The following is a 20,632-nucleotide window of genomic DNA, read 5'->3' on the forward strand; positions in this document are numbered from 1 at the left end:
CTGGCACTGCACAGCAGCACCTTCAGGTCATGTGGGTATCCCTTGCTGATTCTAGTATCCAGCCAGTCAGGACCAGACCCGGAGGCAGGGATAGTCCTCAGACAACGACTAAACCTGCCCCCTCTGTAATGACATGGTCTGGTCTTAGCGTAGCTCCTCCTCCTACCCGTGATCACTGAGATCGGTTGTCCCAGCGTATCCCCCTCTGTGGAACATGCCCCAGCCATTTTGTTGGCTGGGACCCACTCCCCGGCAGCCCTCACCCCTCCCCTTAAGAATAAAATAAAACCTTTTTTAAAAAAATAAACAATACAAACAAAAAACTGTAAGAATCACAAATACATCAAAATCAAATTCCCAAGCCCAACCAAACATCCATCCCACCCTCACGTACAAAAAATTCAAAAGGGAAAAAGAAAATTTTAAAACATTTTTAAAAGAACTCTGCGCCCCTGCAAGTCCTCCTGGACAGGAGCAGCAGTAACAGCAACTGTCCTTGTGATACCTGTCAGGCCGCGCCCTGGGGAGACACAGGGGAGTCCTCCTGGGCAGCAGTAGCAGCAGTCCTTGTGAGGCCTGTCAGGCCCCGCCCCAGGCCAGGTGGTGAGTGGCAGGAGCAGGGCCCTCGGGCACTAAAGCATGAGATGAGCAGTGCAATCCTAGCCGCACCTACTCAGTTGTTATTGCCAGGTAAATGTATTTATGACTGCAGGTTAAAGGCTGAGATGAGCGGCTGTGGGGAGCTGCTTCTTCAACAGGTGACACCGAGCACTTTAAGCAGTGGCTGCTAGCTCAATCTACTTTCGAAGGGTCTCCGCTGTGCCGCCATGGGGTTTTCGTTGTGGCAGGAAATAAGAGGAAAGAGGAAAGGGGCGTAACCTGCAAAACTTGCAGTGCACAGGGGGAGGAGAAGGAGCCGCATACTCTTCATGGAGAGGTAAGGATTTCTGCCTTGTCCTGGAGGGAAAACTCTCTAGGAACAGATTCTAGACTGGAAGCACATAGGGTGGGTGGGAGACGTTGTAATCGTAGAATCGTGGGGTTGAAAGGGGTCAGAGGGGCATCTAGTCCAGCCCCTGCAATGCAGGAATCTCATTTAAAGCATCCAGGACAGATGGCCATCCAACCTCTGCTTCAATGAAGAAGATATTTGATGAATATCAAGTGCTTGCTTCTGGAGCGTGGATCTTGGCTGTCTGTGTGAGGTGTGGAATAAAGGAGTTCTGGAGAGGCAGGAAAATGCTGTGCTGAATTTAGGCAGGGGGGCTCCCCTCACTTGGGGAGGAGGCTTTTGTGTAGCCTCTGTCTGTCAGGGACTGGGCAGATGAGGAATGGGGGAGACCACCTCCCCAGCCTGACCCTTCCAGAGAAGAAGAAGACAGCTTAAATTTACAACAGGGGTTTGAGGGAGGTCACATCTCAGAGGAAGATGAGGGGAAAGGCTGGGAAATAATGGGAGATGAGGAGGAGGAGGAGGAGGGAGAACCAGGGGGGCCACAGCTGATGGACACACTGTCTTCAGAAAGCATTCCAGACCCCCCCCTTCCAAAATATAGCAGGCCTTGGAAGTAGGAGGGCAAAGAGCTCAAAGGCTGAGGGCACTTCTCAGCACCATAGGGATGACGAATGAGGAAATGGGAGAGACGGGTGGGTTGCAGTTTCACTTGAAGCAACACATTATTCCGAGAGGCTGTATTCCCAAGCCTCTCTCTGTGAATACTGAGTAAAAGCTGATGGTAAGGACTTTTCCATATATTATCCGCAACTTGCCATGGGGGTTGGTTCCTCTGCCGCCTGATACTATCAAACAAACCTAGACAATTGTTTTTACTCTATTAAGGGGACAGATTTTTTTTTTTTGGGGGGGGGGACATGTGTACTTGTGTGTATGTGTGTGTATAGAGGCTGCCCCAGCACATGGCAAGAATCTGTGACTGGCATCGCTATGTTAACTCCTTGGGAGAACCCAGAAATGTTAGGGACTGAAGGGTCTGAGAATAATTCTGTGGAACTATTTAGATGTCTTTCGGCAAATTCACAGAAGTTCATTGGATTAAATTACGGTCCTCCGCTGAACAAGGATGGTTGTGTTATCAATAATATTGCATGTGTGAATGAGTACTGTTAACGTATTTCTCACTGCTTGCGCTTCACAACGTTTCATTTCTTTCTGGCTATGCTGCTTACAGTCTTCCTCTCCCCTCTCGTGCACTTGCGCGTAACTTGGTGTAACGACTTCATGCATCCGATCAAAGGTTACAGCAACATACACCTGTTAGTCACTCAGTGTAAGCAGATGGTTTTCTCGCTTCCCCTTTCCAGTTCTGCAAAGAAGAAGCAAGTGAGACTTGACACTGGAAGAAAAAAGGGGGCAAGGAAGCCTTGCTCTGATGGTGTTTCCTGCTTGGCAGGGGGTTGGACTCGATGGCCCTTGTGGTCTCTTCCAACTCTATGATTCTATTCTATGATTCTATGATCGGAGCGTGCACTTTGTCAACCAAGATTTTGTGCACACCAGATTCCACTGTGAATTCGAGGCTATTTGAGTCTAGATTTTCAGGGCGTCATATTGATGAGGCTGGTCTATAACTGTGGGCATCTCACTTTTTATTTTTATTTTTTTTTAGCATGAATTTGGATTTCCAGGCTCCTGTTCAAAACTGAAAATACAATAAAATAAATCTCCGACCCGCTCCTACTGGTGCCTGGCTGGGCTGCTCCTTCCTTTGGCTCCTCCCTGCCTCCCTTCTCCTCTGTAGCAATCCTTTCGCTTTGCCCAGCCAATAGCTGAATTGCGTGCCCTGCTTTCCCTTGCCTATCTGTTCTTTTCCTGAGTGCAGCCACCCTCAGAAAGCAAGCTTTACTAACAAAAATAATTTTATGATTTGTACCCCACACATCTGGCTGGTCCATGCTGGACTGCATCCTAGATCTTGCCCGTCTTCTTCCTCCCTCCCTCCACCTGCTCTCAGGATCCGCAAGTGGACTGGCCATGCGCCGGCTGAGCAGATTGCTTTGAACCAGCCTTCCTCTTGTTGCAGAGGAGCAGAGGATGCTGCCTTCTGCTGAATCAGACCACTGCTCCATCTAGCTCACTACTGTAGGCACTGACTGGCAGTGGCTCCCCAGGATTTCAGGCACAGGTCTCCCATCCCTACCTAGGGGAGCTGGTACCTTCTGCATGCCTTCAGCTGCCAGCTAGTATTTGGAAACACTGCTGCCCCCTACTGGGCAGGTGGCCAGTAGCCATTGATAGCCCTCTCCTGCATGAATTTATCCGGTCCTGTTTTTAAGCCATTCACGATGGCAGCCACTGTCTCCTGTGGGATCAAGTGCCATAGTTTAGAGTATGTGCTGTGTAGAGAAGTACTTTCTTTTAAACTGTTAACGGAGAAATTTGAGGGCTCCCTTGGACAAAGGCAAAGACACCAGCCAGGAATATCAGAGCAAAACAGCAGCCAGTAGGCTTGGTCTTTATTGTAAACTGTCATGACAGGACTCCAACTCACTGCAAGATGAAGCAAGATGGAAGCCCCGAACAAAAGGCAACCCCAACTTTTATCCATTCCTAATCCCCATGCTACACCCCTAAAACTACATCATAACTACATCACTGATACATCCCAAAAAAGGAGGGGTTGAGGCCATAACCTGAGAGTGTCTTGGCACCTGTCTCGTTCCTCCCCTCTCCCTTCTCAAGCGCACATTCCATAGAACAGAGAGAAGTTCACAGTTTCCTGCCCCCAGAGGGGAGGGTTGACTACTGTCTTTTGTTTTAGCCCGTACGAATCCCTTTCCAAATGCTGGTTCTTTGTAAGTGAAATGATCCATAGTCTGGCACCATCAACGTTAGTATGTCCGCTCACTGCGGACATGTTGGTACGCCTGGAGGATTATGGCTGCCCTAGGTCAAGCCTCCCCCCTTTGATAGTCCTTCTTCCAAGGTGCAAAACAAAAGTGGAACGGCACAGATCCGACATACGGTTAAATTTCTATGAATTTATAACAGAAACAGTATAGAGGTAGAGATACCTCTATAGGTTTTGAGATACCTTCAATCAAAGCGGAAACATTCTGACACATTCTGAAAAGATTAGTCATGGTCAATTAATTCCGGATATGTTGTATTACAGCTTGTCAAAGTCATTGAGCAAGATAGACAGCGGCCTTGCAGTACCTGCTTGGCTGCCACAAGGGGCGCTGTTCGGTTACATTCATTGGCTAGAGCAGTGTTTCCCAACCACTGTTCCGCGGCACACTAGTGTGCCGCGAGATGTTGCCTGGTGTGCCGCGGGAAAAATTTAAAAATTCGAAAGATATTTTTTTTAAAAAAAGTCAAATTTTCGATTGGGGCGCCGTCACTAGATGACCCCAGGGGTTCCCTCCCTCCCTCCCGCTCTGCGCCTCCCTCCTCCTCCTCCTCCTCCGGGGAGGCCCTTCCTGGCTCTCGGCCAAGGCTTGGCTGCTGCCACTCACTCACTCGCTCGCCCACCCGTCCCTCCATCCCTGCACCCGGCCTCTCCCCCTCCGTCCCCAGTGCGGGGGCTGCCGGGATCCGTAGTCCCCTCGCCCTTGGGCTCCGTGCCCACGCGGGGTGCGCGAACTACGTTTCCCAGCGTGGCCTGGCGGGCCGGGCGTTTTGTTTGAAGCGCTCTTCTCCCGGCCATGGAATGAGCGCAGCGGTGGCGGCCGGGTGGGCAGGGGCTCTTCCGCACAGACCCCGCGCAGCCTGCCTGCGCCCCCGCGGAGATCGGGCGGCAGGATGGAGCCCGGGGATCCCCGCGGAGGCGGAGCGGCGGAGGCTGCCCCCCAGGTAGGGCTGCGTCGGGGGGGTTTTATTTTTGCAATGCTGCATCCGGCTGGAGGGGACGCATCGGACCGCGGGGAGACCCCTTGGCGGGCGTGCAAGGCAATGCATGCGTGCAGGCATTGCATGGAGTGCAGTGCAATGCAATGGCAACGCGGCGCCCTGCATGCATGCATGCAACTTCCACCGGTGCTCCGGACTTGGCAGGTGAGGGGAGTCCCCAGTGGGCGGCAGAGAGAGCCGGGAGGGCGAAGGGGAGCCGGGGGGAGCAGCGCTGCTCCCCGAGCCGAGCCCGGGGGGAAACTTCGGCGTCGTTGCGCCGGGTGTTGGAAGCGGAGGCTGGCGGGGGCCCCTCACCTGCAAAACCTGGTCGCCTCTCATATATTTCGTGCATTGCATTCATCGCCCGCTTTCTCCTCCAAGGAGCTCCCGGGGGCGCGCGTGGTTCTCCCCGTGTTATCCTCGCAACAACAGCCCTGCGAGGTGGGTCAGGCGAGTGGCCCAAGGGAGCACCCAGGGATTGTCCTGGCCAGGTGGGGTGAGCACCCAGGGATTGTCCTGGCCAGGCGTCCTACTGGGAAGACCCAGTTTTCTGAGTGCATGTTCTGGAAGTTGGGCAATAGGGGCAGTACAGGATTCCTTTTGGTGTACCGACCTCCCCGCTACACCAAGGATTCCCTGTCCGAGCTGCTTCAGGTCGTGGCGGATGTTCTCCTGGAGACACCTAGTTTGGTTGTCCTAGGGGATTTTAACATCCACGCCGACACGACCTTACAAGGGGCCGCTCGGGACTTCGTGGAAAGCATGGCCTCCATGGGGCTGTCCCTGAATAAGTTGGGCCCAACTCATAGTCATGGACATGCCTTAGACCTGGTATTCACCTCAAGCGACGTGGGTGATCTGACACTAAGTAAAAATGAAAACAAAGAAGTGCCATGGTCAGATCACTTCCTGGTGCAACTGGACTTCTCCGCGACCCTTCCCCTCTGCAGGGAGGTGGGACCAATTCGGATGGTCCGCCCCCGCCACTTAATGGATCCAAATGGTTTCCAGAGAGTGGTAGGGGATGCTTTATCCCGTGTTGATGGCCTTTCAGCTGATTCCCTGGTGGCCCGCTGGAATGCGGAGTTAACCAGGGCTATCGACTGTCTGGCTCCGAAGCGCCCTCTCCGATTGCATGGAGCCCGGACAGCCCCGTGGTTTTCTTCGGAGCTGAGGGCGATGAAACAATCGCTGAGACGGCTAGAGCGTCGGTGGCAGAAAACTCACTCCGAATCTGACCGGACACAGGTTAGAGCTCAACATCGAGCCTACCAAGTGGCGATAGCGACGGCAAAGAAGACTTTCTTCGCCGCCTCTATTGCATCTGCAGAAAATAGTAGCAGGAGACTCTTTCAGGTGGTCCGCAATTTAACGGAACCACCTTTACCATCGGGGCCTTGTAAAGACCCCAAGATCTCCTGCAACGATTTTGCAAAGTTTTTTGCAGATAAAATCACTCATATTCGGAAGGAGCTAGACACCACCGTGGGAGCAGGGCTGGGGCGGGAGAGTGCTAGAGCCCTGTCTGGTCAAGTTGCATGGAATCAATTTCAATCCGTTACCCCCGAGGATGTGGACAGGCTGCTTGGACGAGTGAAACCAACCACCTGTCTCCTTGATCCTTGCCCATCCTGGCTTATAAAAGCTAGCCGGGAAGGGCTGGGCGATGGGCTCTGCGGGGTGGTGAATGCTTCCCTCTGTGAGGGAACATTCCCAGATCCGCTGAAAGAGGCGGTCATTAAACCGCTTCTTAAAAAACCATCTTTAGACCCGGCCAGTATGGCCAACTATCGCCCAGTCTCAAATCTTCCATTCTTGGGCAAGGTGATTGAGCGTGTGGTTGCTGAACAACTCCAGGCACGCCTGGAGGATGCGGACCATTTGGATCCCTTCCAATCAGGGTTCAGGCCTCATCATGGGACTGAAACTGCCTTGGTCGCACTGGTTGATGATCTCCGGCGAGCTAGGGACAAAGGTGAGAGTTGTTTCCTAGTTCTGCTGGATCTCTCAGCGGCCTTTGATACAATCGACCATAACATCCTTCTGAACCGTCTAGAGGGGTTGGGAGCTGGGGGCACTGTTATACAGTGGTTTCGCTCCTTTCTCCTGGGCCGTGTTCAGAAAGTGGTGGTGGGGGATGAGTGTTCAGACCCTTGGGCCCTCACTTGTGGGGTGCCTCAGGGTTCCGTCCTCTCCCCCATGCTTTTTAACATCTATATGAAGCCGCTGGGAGAGATCATCAGGGGGTTTGGACTGGGTGTCCATCAATATGCAGATGATACCCAGCTCTACCTTTCTTTCAAATCAGAACCAGTGAAGGCGGTGAAGGTCCTGTGTGAGTGCCTGGAGGCGGTTGGAGGATGGATGGCGGCTAATGGATTGAAGTTGAATCCTGACAAGACAGAAGTACTGTTTTTGGGGGACAGGGGGCGGGCTGGTGTGGAGGACTCCCTGGTCCTGAATGGGGTAACTGTGCCCCTGAAGGACCAGGTGCGTAGCCTGGGAGTCATTTTGGACTCACAGCTGTCCATGGAGGCGCAGGTCAATTCTGTATCCAGGGCAGCTGTCTACCAACTCCACCTGGTACGCAGGCTGAGACCCTACCTGCCCGCTGACTGTCTGGCCAGAGTGGTGCATGCTCTAGTTATCTCCCGCTTGGACTACTGCAATGCGCTCTATGTGGGGCTACCTTTGAAGGTGACTCGGAAACTACAACTAATCCAGAATGCGGCAGCTAGACTGGTGACTGGGGGCGGCCGCCGAGACCACATAACACCGGTCTTGAAAGACCTACATTGGCTCCCAGTACGTTTCCGAGCACAATTCAAAGTGTTGGTGTTGACCTTTAAAGCCCTAAACGGCTTCGGCCCAGTATACCTGAAGGAGCGTCTCCACCCCCATCGTTCTGCCCGGACACTGAGGTCCAGCGCCGAGGGCCTTCTGGCGGTTCCCTCATTGCGAGAAGCGAAGCTACAGGGAACCAGGCAGAGGGCCTTTTCGGTGGTGGCGCCCGCCCTGTGGAATGCCCTCCCATCGGATGTCAAGGTGATGGACAACTACCTGACATTCAGAAAACATCTTAAGGCGGCCCTGTTCAGGGAAGCTTTTAATGTATGATATTTTAGTGTTTTTTGGTTTCTGTGGAAGCCGCCCAGAGTGGCTGGGGAAACCCAGCCAGATGGGCGGGGTACAAATAATAAATTATTATTATTATTATTATTATTATTATTTGAACCCTGCTCTCTGCCCGGTCTTCGTCCTCATTTAGCCCCCACATGTGCATGACTGTGCATGACTGAGGTTTTCCCCCCTCGTCTTGGCTATGGTGTGAGTCTGTGCTGTTAATTAATGGGGTTCTGCCTTCGGAGAAGATGAGCCAGCCTTCAAGGAGGTGATTATGTAATTTGCTAGCAATTCATGTCCCTCCTGGCGTGAAGCTGTGCGCTGACGTCACGGGGCTGTAATGGTGGTGTGCCTCGAGATTTTTTTTCATGAAACAAGTGTGCCTTTGCCCAAAAAAGGTTGGGAAACACTGGGCTAGAGCACAACGATTTATTTGAATAGGGAAACAGTCTACCCAGTTTGAGAATAGGGGGCAGACTTCTATGTTTAGGCACTTTATGGAGGCCCTTACAAAGAAACGTTTACCAATGGGAGTTGTGTGTGTGTGTATTCGTGTCATGCTTGTGGAACTGGGGGGGGGGGATTCCTGCAACAATCATAAATCTTCCAACATTCAGCTTCGTTGGATACCCACTGATTCCAGTATCCTAACAAGAGTGGGGGGAAAGCTTTTCTCTTTCCACTTTCTTTGTGTCATGCATAATTTTATAAACTTCTATAGATGTACAGCTTATGCACAAAGGTAAAAATTACAGTAGCTGCCCTGCTGCCCTTTGCTTCTAGCTCTGTGGAATGTGACACAGAAGGAAATTTGAGGGGAAAAGATTCCCAACCTTTTCCTTTCCCACGGCTACTGAGCATGCTCAGACCTCAATGGTAGTTGTTTTTTTTTTGTTTTTTTTTAGGGGGTTGTCCTCTTCACTTAAATAGTTGTACTTCTGCAAACCTAAATTTTTGATACCTCCCTCTTGTTTCTCATAAAGGTGTCTGGTGCTTCTGCAAGCAAGGGTTGTTTTGCCTGTAAATAAGGTTTTCTATTATCTTTCTGGAGGATGAAGGATCTGCTGGAAGGGGAGCCAAAAATGGTGGAACATGCCAATACCTACAAGAAACCTGTAAACAGAGCAGAACAAGTTGTGTTTTTACCTCAACAGAATGGAGCTTGTTACAATTTTGAACATTCGGAGATGAGAGAAAAATCTGGTAAGCAAGTTAATTCTGATGCATGAAAAGTATCAAGAATCATAGAATCATAGAATCATAGAATCCTAGAGTTGGAAGAGACCACAAGGGCCATCGAGTCCAACCCCCTGCCAAGCAGGAAACACCATCAGAGCACTCCTGACATATGGTTGTCAAGCCTCTGCTTAAAGACCTCCAAAGTAGGAGACTCCACCACACTCCTTGGCAGCAAATTCCACTGTCGAACAGCTCTTACTGTCAGGAAGTTCTTCCTAATGTTTAGGTGGAATCTTCTTTCTTGTAGTTTGGATCCATTGCTCCGTGTCCGCTTCTCTGGAGCAGCAGAAAACAACCTTTCTCCCTCCTCTATGTGACATCCTTTTATATATTTGAACATGGCTATCATATCACCCCTTAACCTCCTCTTCTCCAGGCTAAACATGCCCAGCTCCCTTAGCCGTTCCTCATAAGGCATCGTTTCCAGGCCTTTGACCATTTTGGTTGCCCTCCTCTGGACACGTTCCAGTTTGTCAGTGTCCTTCTTGAACTGTGGTGCCCAGAACTGGACACAGTACTCCAGGTGAGGTCTGACCAGAGCAGAATACAGTGGCACTATTACTTCCCTTGATCTAGATGCTATACTCCTATTGATGCAGCCCAGAATTGCATTGGCTTTTTTAGCTGCCGCGTCACACTGTTGGCTCATGTCAAGTTTGTGGTCAACCAAGACTCCTAGATCCTTTTCACATGTACTGCTCTCAAGCCAGGTGTCCCCCATCTTGTATTTGTGCCTCTCATTTTTTTTGCCCAAGTGCAATACTTTACATTTCTCCCTGTTAAAATTCATCTTGTTTGTTTTTGCCCAGTTCTCTAATCTGTCAAGGTCGTTTTGAAGTGTGATCCTGTCCTCTGGGGTGTTAGCCACCCCTCCCAGTTTGGTGTCATCTGCAAATTTGATCAGGATGCCCTTGAGTCCATCATCCAAGTCGTTGATAAAGATGTTGAATAAGACCGGGCCCAAGACAGAACCCTGTGGCACCCCACTAGTCACTCTTCTCCAGGATGAAGAGGAACCATTGATGAGCACTCTTTGGGTTCGGTCAGTCATCCAGTTACAAATCCACTGAGTAGTAGCATAGTCAAGACCACATTTTACCAGTTTCTTTACAAGAATATCATGGGGCACCTTGTCAAATGCCTTGCTGAAATCAAGGTAGGCTACATCCACTGCGTTCCCTTCATCTACCAGGCTTGTAATTCTGTCAAAAAAGGAGATCAGGTTAGTCTGACATGACTTATTTTTCAGAAATCCATGCTGACTATTGGTGATCACAGCATTCCTTTCTAGGTGCGCACAGACTGTTTGCTTAATGATCTGCTCCAGAATCTTCCCTGGTATTGATGTCAGACTGACTGGGCGGTAATTATTTGGGTCCTCTCTTTTCCCCTTTTTGAAAATAGGGACAACATTTGCCCTCCTCCAGTCTGCCGGGACTTCGCCTGTTCTCCAGGAATTCTCAAAGATGACTGCCAGTGGTTCTGAGATCACATCTGCCAGTTCTTTTAATACTCTTGGATGCAGTTCATCTGGCCCTGGAGACTTGAATACATCTAAACTGGCCAAGTATTCTTGTACTATCTCCTTAGTTATTCTGGGCTGTGTTTCCTTTGCTGAATCATTTGCTCCAAATTCTTCAGGTCGGGCATTGTTTTCTTTATCGGAGAAGACTGAGGCAAAGAAGGCATTGAGGAGTTCAGCCCTTTCTGTGTCCCCTGTTTGCATTTCACCATCTTCTCCTCTGAGTGACCCCACTGTTTCTTTGCTCTTCCTTTTGCTACGAACATACCCATAGAAGCCTTTTTTGTTGCTTTTAACCTCTCTAGCAAGCCTGAGTTCATTCTGTGCTTTAGCTTTTCTGACTTTGTGTCTACACGTGCTGGCTATTTGTTTGAATTCCTCTTTGGTGGTTTCCCCCCTTTTCCATTTTTTGTACACATCCTTTTTTAATCTTAACTCAGTTAAAAGTTCTTTAGATAGCCACCCTGGAGACAGATTGTAGTTCTTTAGATAGTTCTTTAGATAGCCACCCTGGAGACAGATTGTAGTTGGTTGGGGGGGGTTAAAGAGCGAGCTCTTAAGGATCTCTTTTTGCAGAATGTGCAGTCATGTCATTCCATTTTGCAAGCAGGTTTTGGTAGTTTGCAAAATCCTGCCCAGCCTTTGTAGCCATAGGTGACGATGGGCCATATTCACGACAGCATGGCTGAAAATGAACGTGGGCCATTTTCAAATGAAACAAATAACTCGCATGGAGTTTTTGTTACCAAATGAAGCAAAGTGGGTATTAATGAAAAATCACCTGTAGCTGTTGTGATGGTGATGTTTAATAATAATAATAATAATACCCCTCCCATCTGGCTGGGTTTCCCCAACCTCTCTGGGCAGCTCCCAACAGAATATTAAAAGCATGATACCAGGTGCTTACAGGAACAGGAACCTAGAACTAGAACCTCGCAGGAAGGAGTGCACACCTTGTAAGGAGGTTTGAGGTCCTACACCTCTCGGTAGGATTTGGGCATCCTAGAACTGCCTAAGATCTGCTTGCCTTGCTCATGCCTATGGAGGGAGAAAGATACAGAAACCCAGAACTGCCCATTCCCTAAGCCTTGAACACCCATCGGCTTGTTGCTTTTGGCAGGCACAATTCCAACACCACCTGGCCTTGTTGAAAAGCGAGAAGGACAGTGGGGAGGTCCTCACAGTGAAACAAAGGAAGAGGCTGGAGATGCTGCAGGTAAGTTTGCCTCCTTAGGCAAAGCTGTCTTTGATGATCTGCTTGCATTGCTCATGCCTATGGAGGGAGCCTATGGCAGGAGAACGATGCAGAAACCCAGAACTGCCCACTCCCTAAGCCTTGAACACCCATCTGCTCTTTGCTTTTGGCAGGCCCATCCTCATCATCACCTATGGCTACATAGGCTGGGCAGGATTTGGCAAACTATGAAAACCTATCAAAATACACAGTCAAGCATAAAAAATAAACCAGAGGTGGCAAAGAAGGAGAAAATGTATACTTTTAAAGATCAAAGTATACGTTTTCTCCTTCTTTGTTACCTCTGGTTTATTTTCATCAATTACAACGGGGGCAGGGAGTAATGCATATGTTAGATGTCTGCTCTGGGACCAGTTGAATTCTTCAGCTATAGATAAAAGATTGCTCTTTCTGATCAAATGTCTTATCTTGGTAGGTGTCTATCCCTGTTTGCCCTCTAGCTATTCCTAGTAGCGATCAGCTCTTGCCCCCAAAGGATGACCCCCAAAATCACCTGCCCAGTTTAACAGCTGTGTGGATGAGCTGGATGGGGCTGTCTGTGAGGTGAGGCCTCCAAGCCTTGCTGCGGGGAAGGGGGGGGAGGGCTGTCACTCATATCTCAGTAAGAATCTGACTGTCTGGGTCTCCAATGGCTGCTGGCTAATGTGTTCCAACCCCAAATTAAGAAAAAGAATTTTGAGACTAATTTAGATAAAGGTACAGAAATATGTATGGTATGGGAGGCAAGTAAAGCATATTATATAAGAGGTTATTTTATACAACACAACTCTTTACTTTAAAAAGAGAGACAGGAGAAACACAAAAAGGATTCTGTGTGAATTTAAACAAAAAGAAAAAGAGCTGGAATAATTGCCAACAAATACAAATATTACCTGGCAAATTAAGATGCTGCAGAGACCATTAGCTATGGTAACAAAATTGAAATATACCAACCCCAAACTCCTGAATATCAAAAAGAAATAGATATTGCAATTATAACAACAAAGTTATGGTATTAGCAACCCAGTTCTCCATGGTGGTTTTAATTGTGTGTGTGTGTGTGAGAGAGAGAGAGAGAGAGAGAGAGAGAGAGAGAGAGAGAGTGTGTGTGTGTGTGTGATGTGGCTAGATGTGAAACACCCCTTATAGGTGAGATTTGTATTATTATTATTATTTCTTCCCTAGCAATGGTAAATCAAGACCATTATTTGTGTGTGCTAATTTCCTTTCAGGGGGTCACCCTAATTATCGCTGTAAAAGAATCACGCCCAAGCGTATCATCTTAATTGCATCCATCATCATCGTCGTCGAAATCATCCTCATTCTCCTCTTCCTCACCACCATCCTTGTTCTTGCTGTCCAGAGAGGTGAGTTTTCTGCCTGTTTTCTTAGTGCTTTCTTCCAGGTCGGTCCCAATCATGACCTCTGTCTGCCATCAGCACTTTGGCTTCTAATGGCCAGTTCACACTTAGCAACAGCAGTTAGGAAAACAGCTGCCTTTGGCTGAATTATCCATGCTCTTGCCAATGGCTCTCTGGGACTTTGGAGGGGATCTTTCCCAGCCCTACCTGAAGATGCCGGAGATTAAACCCGAGACCGTCAGCATGCAAAGCAGATGCTCTTCCACTGAGCAACAAAGCTCCCCCAAGATGTTTGATTCCTCTACTGCTACTTCCCTTTCCTCTCTCCAAGATGCATCTGAATCCAGGAGCCACAAGAGCTGCTTATTGATTCCTTCTTTGCCCTCCCTCCAAGCCAGAGGTTGAAATGTTATGTGCAGATCCCAGTTCAGAGCAGAACTTTCTCTCTCTTGCAGGGGGGGAATCCAACCAGACTTGCCCTGATGTTTTTTTGAGAGCAACATGCCCAGCTGGCTGGATTGTCTATGAAGGAAAGTGTTATTTTTTCTCAGAAGAAGAAAAAAACTGGACATCTGCCCAGAGCTTTTGCAGTTCCCAGGGCTCTTCTCTGGCTGAGATTCAGTGTGAGCATGAAAAGGTGAGACCAACAAATGTATAAAGGTTTGTGAGAATTATCTCCTGCACAGCACCAAGGATGAGCTATCCTTATGGAAATATAAAGAGAATCTGTGACGTAACTTGGCTTTGTCATAGCTTGATGCAAACAAATTATCCATCTTGCAGCCATTATGATCAAGGATAATAGGGATTGTAGATCAATTCCCCAGCAAGTTCCCCATCCCTGCTATATACTCCTCTTTCAGCCACTTTCCTATCCTTCTTGAACTCCTTCCTTCTGCTATCTAAGCCTCTCTTTCTCCAGTCTCACTGCCCAGGTCTCTGTTGGAAGTTCTTGTTCTCCTCCCACAAGTGGCATTATTTGAGGTGGAAGGCTCATTTGGAGGCACTGTTCTAAGTTGTTTGTGTGTTTTCAACCAAGGTGTTCATGTTCCGGTTCAAGGGCGAAGCTGACCATTGGACTGGCCTTCAGAAGGACCTCAATGATACCTGGATATGGGCAGATGGGTCAGAATACAGTAACACGTGAGTCCTTGTTCTTCTCCAAATTGGGACTAAGCAGGGACCATGCTGTGTACAGTGAGTTGATCCCAAACCTGAATCTGTAACCAAAAATCACTCCAGAATGTGAACTTCAAGGAATCAGAATTGCACTCAAAGCATAAACCTCTCAGTAACCTTCCTGATATGTCGGGGTTTCTCACCTCTGACACAGAAACCATCCACACTGCTGAGAAACTCCAGCTAATGCTCTTGAGCTCCTTTGGTGTGGAGAAAGTCCTTGTCTTCCCACTCTCATAAGACTTAAGGTCAATCAATTAAGCTGAAAGGTAGGAGATTCAGGATGCACTAATGTCTTTCTTCACACATTACAAACTATGGAATCGACTCTCACAAGATGGACAGCTTTAGCAGGGAATTAGACAGTCCCATGGAGAACAAGGCTGTTGATGGGACCTGATGATGAGGCATATGCTGCCTCCAGGAATTCAATATCTCCAGGCAGCGTAGCCTTGAATACAAGTTGCTGTGGAACAATCATTGGGGAAGGTTCTAGTAAAAGCATAAGTATTGTATTGATTTCTGGGTAAACAGAGAAGAGAAAGGAAACAATACAAAATATCAAGTACAGATCATGTGTCATACAAACAAAGTACAAAAGCACACAGGGTGAAGTTTATCCGTGGATCAGATCTCTCCATAATGTTACAGGTGGTTTGATTAGGGAGGCAGATTTATGAGCATGATCAAGAAACATAAACCAGGTACTCTTAAACTTTCTTAATCTGCTATCTAACAATGCTGGGCTAATCTCCAATAACGCTTTCGCCCAGTGGCGTAGCGTGGGGGGTGCAGGGGGGGGCCGGCCACACCGGGCGCAACATCTGGGGGTTAGGGTTAGGGGCGCAAATTACTTGCCTTGCCCCGGGTGCTGACAACCCACGCTACGCCACTGCTTTCGCCCAGACCTGTAAGCCAGTCATGCAATGTAATCAAGCCATGCAACACAGGCCCCAAATCAATGGATTCAAGTTACAAGAAAGGAGATTCGGACTAAATCTCAGGAAGAACTTTCTTCTTTTTTTTATAAATTTTTATTTGGTTTTCTGCTTTTATAAAGACAAAACACACACAAAGAAAAGACACAAAACAAAAACATGTATAAAATCAGCAAATCCCCATTTCATAACCTTTTTTCCTGACTTCCCCCCACCCCCCCTCGTGCATCCCAGTTCCCAAGATTATATCAGCAAGTTGGTGTTTCTCCTCTTAACCATCTTATTCATCTTATTACCTCTTTTATAATAAAAATTGATTTTCCTAAGTTGGACTTAAGTTCTCTTCCATCGATTTTCATTTTGTCTTAATTAAGAGTCATATTAACCAAACCTAAAAGTCTTAAGAGTTTTTAAAAATCTCCTCTTCCCTCCCTCCCATCCCCGGTTTTTGTCCCTTCCCCATAGAAATCCAAATTCGAGATTCTCAGCCTGGGTTCCTCACGTCCGAGGCTTTCAAGTCAATTTCAGTCCCTCTCCGCCTGTCTTGTTGGTAGTCCTTTATGTCAGTCGTCGAGTCTGGAAAAAGTTCTTTCACCATCAAAGTGTATTCTCTTCCCACAAGGAGATTTGAAAGTAACTGCTGAAAAATTTCCACAAAGCCTGTATCTTCAAAATCAGAGTCCAAACGGAGGCCCCAGTCATATTTCTTTATTTTAAGTTCCTGTATTCCATATTGCCCCGGGACCTCCTCCTTCTTCTTCTGTGTCTTTCGCAGACTTGTGGTAGATAAGTTCCCAGCGTCTCCTTGCTTGTGTTCCACAGATGTCAGCTTTTGGTTGTTGCTTCCCAAGGTTGCTTCTTCTTTTTCTTGTTGTTTAGTCTCTTCCACCTCTGTAGATATTGTTTCCCATTCAGCTGTGGATTCTTTCTCATTCAGGTCCTCAATACAGAGAGCAGAGTTGCCTGTTCCCAAGGTCATAGTCACAAGTTGTTTACTCATGGCCAAACTCTGCTCTTGTAAGGTTCCCACCAATTGAAACATCCTTTCAATTTCCACTAGCAACTTTCCTTCCACAGCCATTGTATCCATTGTAATTTCACAGAATTCCCCCTAGGGGGAATCTGGTTACTTATTAGTCTTTTCTCCAACAGTCCTTTGACAAATTATTATTACTTTGTTTCCAACAATTTTGGCTCAATTATAACTCGTCTTAGTCCAGAGGGATCTTAGATAGTGATTTTTCCACTTTAAACCGCCCGTTTGACAGCTTTGACAGCTGTCAAACTCCGCAGCTCTTACACAGGCACAAAGGCAGGACTTTCCCGAGCCCGGGAGGGGGGGTTGTTTAAAACAAAAAGAAGGTTTCCAAAACTCCACTCTCCAGCCCAAAATTTCCTTTAGCCAAATCTTGAAAGTTAATGTCCTTTTTAACTCACCCCACCAAGGGTAGGCTCTCCAGCTTAGCTCTTATGTCGTTGCTTAGATCGTCTGCAAGGGGGGGGGTGCGGACTTCCTTTTAGCACACCCCCCGGTCGTCTCCAATTCAGGGTAAATTTTTTTAAAGTCCCAATCCGTCTTACTCACGGGTGATTCTTTCAGTCCAAATTTTCAAGGAAGGAAGTCAGCGCTCTCTGGTCATGGCTCGCGGCTTCGCTCCACCGAGGTAGCGATCGACTCTCAGTGCCACGCCACCCCCGTATCCTCTCCGCAGCCTTTAAAAAGGCTCTTCGTGGATCAGGGAGGGGCGCTTAAGGCACCCGCCGAGTCTTCAGTCCGCAGGCATCCGCGCCTGCGGTTTTTAAGGGTCCCCGCGTCGCCGGCGCGGCAAAGACCCGTCCTCGGTAGAGCCGATTCCCTCCGCAGCTCGGAGGGAATCCGCCATTTCCAGATCGCGTCAACCCGGAAGTCAAATCTCAGGAAGAACTTTCTGACAGTAAGAGCTGTTTGACAGTCAAACGGGCTCCCTTGGGAGGTTGTGGACTCTCCTTTATTGGAGGTTTTTAAATAGAGGTTGGATGGCCACCAGTCAAGGGTTCTTTAGCTGAGATGAACACAATGGGACTTGCTTCTGAGTAGACATGGCTAGAGGATTACACCATAAGTCTCTGAGATGGAAAGTTATGAAATGATCTGGAACTAAGCTCCTATTTCTAATGGATCTGATTCTTGGCTACATAGTTTATGACACTGTCCCACCCATGCAAAACGGAGCAACCAACCTGGCTTGCCCTTTCTTCTTGTGTTGCAGGTTGGTGGTGAAAGGAAGTGAAAACTGTGCCTATCTAAGCAAGGAGTTTGTCATTCCCTCCCGTTGCAACATACCAAAAAAGTGGATCTGCAGTCACCCTGATGCGTATATGAGGAACAAAAACTCTACAGCAGGAAAAGTCATATGCCTAGAGGAATTATGGTAAGTCCCAGGGATGTAAGAAATTTCCATTCTGGCCCATTTTAATCACAATCAGCAATCTGCTGCAGTTTGATTTCCTTCTAATGCTACAATATTCATCTCACTGCCTACTATTTAACATAGTTTGCGCACCTTGCATTCATTTCTGTGTAAAGGAAGCATCAAAACAATGTAAGACAGTATTTAATGACATACCATTTGTGGACATCAAGAAGGCAACAACTATCAGGTGAACAAATACAGATTGTATTCACTTGGTTCTCTGACCACAGAACTGCCACCATTTCTGCCTGCTTTTCTGTTTTTGTCACAATTCTCTGAAATCCTTAGGTAAGCCTTTCCATTGTATGACCTAGATACTGTTTCTAGAAGGAAAGGCAGCAAATTGTATGTATGGAAACAATTTTACACCAAAGCTGGTGTGTGACAGGAGACTACAGATAGGAGTGCTCAACTCTGACGCTTATTCACAGCTTCATACAAAACCTCAAATGATCTGAACTAGGCTTCAGTGCCTGCACACTTTCAACCTGATCTTTGTACAACATCAGCTAGAAACTTGTCTTACTTTATACTGAATCTTGAAATCTGTCACCAAGAAGAGAATGGAAAATCAGAGGCAGGGATATTGTGCTTCTACATTGAACCTAGCCATTTGCTAACTAAGTGGAGAGGGCACAAGCTGATGATTCATGGATTTATGCCATTCTCCCAGAAATCCATCAAATTTTTCTTCTATTTCAGATTATTAGAGTTGTGAAGATGACCACCTACACAAAAATTGACTTGGTGCAGGCTCAATACAAGACAAATGTGCAACTCTGCTCTGGTGGCTTACCACAGGAAATTGCCATGTGATCATTGCTGTAGGATGTTACAATGGCCACAAGCATAGGTGGCTTTCAAAATGGTTCAAAGAGCATAGACATATTGACAGCTATTAACAAGGCAACTAGGGACTAGACCACCCCATTCAGAGGCAGGTGTACAACTTGGTTTTTATTAGGGACATCTGGCTGGAGACTCAAGAGTACATTATACTGACCCAGACTGGCAGCTCTCATGTTTCTGGCATACATTATTGTGCGACACAGTTGGGGATCCTGGGCAAAATATTATCCGACTCCTTTCATTTCACCTGGCATTGTTCAGTGGCTCATCACAGCCAGACGAAGTGTCCACTAGTGCCATCATGTTTCTGCCATCTGTATTCTGCCAGAAATTGTTACTTTAATATGGAATGCATGGCTCATCTATGGCTGCCAGCTTCTCTGATGGGCTCACAGGGCTCCCTGGTCCCTTGCCAGCACTTGGCACTTTAAGTAGTCCCCAATCCACACCAGCCAGGCAATGGGTCCTGATGAGGCCACCTGTGGACGTTTCGTGAAGGCCCAACCCAGGGCTGGATTAACCTGCAGGGACTGAGCTGCTTCTCTCCACCTGGCTTGGGGCGGGGCCTGACAGGCTCCATAAAGGAGTGCTGCTGGGCAGAGAGGGCTCCATTTTTGTTTTTGTTTAAAATTGCTTTTATTTTTATTTTTTGCTTTTATTTTTAAATTGTGATTGATATTAATGCTGTATTCTTAGTTTTAGATTTTCTGATTTATGTGGAAATGGTTTTCCATTTGATTGTGTACATTTTGATGTGTTTTATTTATTGTTTATTACTTTTGTTATGTTGGTAATTGTGTAAATGTTCTCATGTTGTAAGCTGCCTTGAACATTGTTTTAACCCCAAGCAAACTAAGCATGTACTTAGGACAACAAGGGAAGTGGGGAGCACAACAGAAATTTTCCGTTGCCAGAAGCAGATGTGTTACATAAGATTAGTTTGGGGGATCTGATCAAAGACACTGCAATTAGAAAAAAGGAGGAGAAAAAAGATCAAATATAAATAAAGTGGAAGTATACAAAAAGAATCATGGTTTTCCATCTTGCTGTAAGCTTTGTTTCATTTTGAAAAATATAATATAATTTTACGTCTTACTCGTTTCACTATTTTGGGTTAGATATATATGGGGCACCCCAATCTTTAAAGTGCTTAGGTCCTCTAAGGTGTTAATCCAGCCCAACCTATGGAAAAGAAGGATGGGGAAGTCTCAGTCACATGTCTGATGGCAAGGGAGGAGTCCAGCTGCTGTAACTCAGGCAAAATGAAGGGTGGAAGAGAAAGAAAGGGTGTAAGAAGCCTCAGAAAGATGGAAGAGGTGCCCAGGGGAGATGCAGGGAACAGGCTGTGTACCTAAGAAGGCTTCTCCACAGAGATAGGGGGATCTTGGTTCTTGCTAGGGTCCCCCTTAAGCCCCACTGTGCATAGCCAGAAAGGGAATGCCAGCAGTATATGTTTACCTAGTCCCCTGTTCACTGGGGAGACAAATGAATCCTGGACGTAAACCTGCTTCCGTTAAAGACACTGAAGCAAAATATCTGTGCCCTCTTTGGTAAAAGCCTTTTCTGAAGCCCTGGCGTGATTCTAGGAAGCTCTACTTGTTCCTGAGATTTGGAATTCACCCTTGAGGAGACAGGACCGGAAAATGGAGACTCTGAAGGGACCACCTTGGAAGAAGTGGGCTGCTGACAGGAATCTGGCCTAGGGGTGAAGCCAGACAACTACAGCAGACCAGATGTGAGCTGATGCCAGGTGTGACTCATTGAAAGCATGGGCAAGTCTCTGCTGATGTTCCCTTTCCCCAGAAGTAGATCACAGCTTCCCACAGCTCAATCGCTCTGAGAAACAGGATGCTGGAGGAGATAGGTCTTTGTTTTGGTCCAGCAG

General features: G+C 47.5%; 2 protein-coding genes across 2 annotated transcripts in view; both read left to right on the plus strand.

Annotated features, from left to right (window-relative positions):
- LOC308579675 (C-type lectin domain family 2 member D-like) overlaps positions 1–19,842 on the plus strand; it is a gene marked incomplete at its 5' end in the record, with an annotated part of 35,506 nt that extends 15,664 nt beyond the window's left edge. The window contains one exon of the mRNA XM_081180609.1: positions 18,840–19,842. The remainder of the gene's footprint in view (positions 1–18,839) is intronic.
- Positions 714–19,842, plus strand: LOC308581073 (C-type lectin domain family 2 member D-like). The gene is made up of 8 exons (XM_081183531.1): positions 714–937; positions 9,024–9,175; positions 11,854–11,949; positions 13,200–13,334; positions 13,784–13,965; positions 14,368–14,471; positions 17,695–17,871; positions 18,601–19,842. Exons 1-7 carry the CDS (start codon positions 930–932, stop codon positions 17,858–17,860), a joined length of 843 nt encoding a protein of 280 aa, XP_081039657.1. The 5' UTR covers positions 714–929; the 3' UTR covers positions 17,861–17,871; positions 18,601–19,842.
- Positions 19,843–20,632: the final 790 nt, after the last annotated feature.

This window comes from Podarcis bocagei, assembly GCF_964188305.1.
Source record: "Podarcis bocagei genome assembly, chromosome: 2".
NCBI lineage: Eukaryota > Metazoa > Chordata > Lepidosauria > Squamata > Lacertidae > Podarcis > Podarcis bocagei.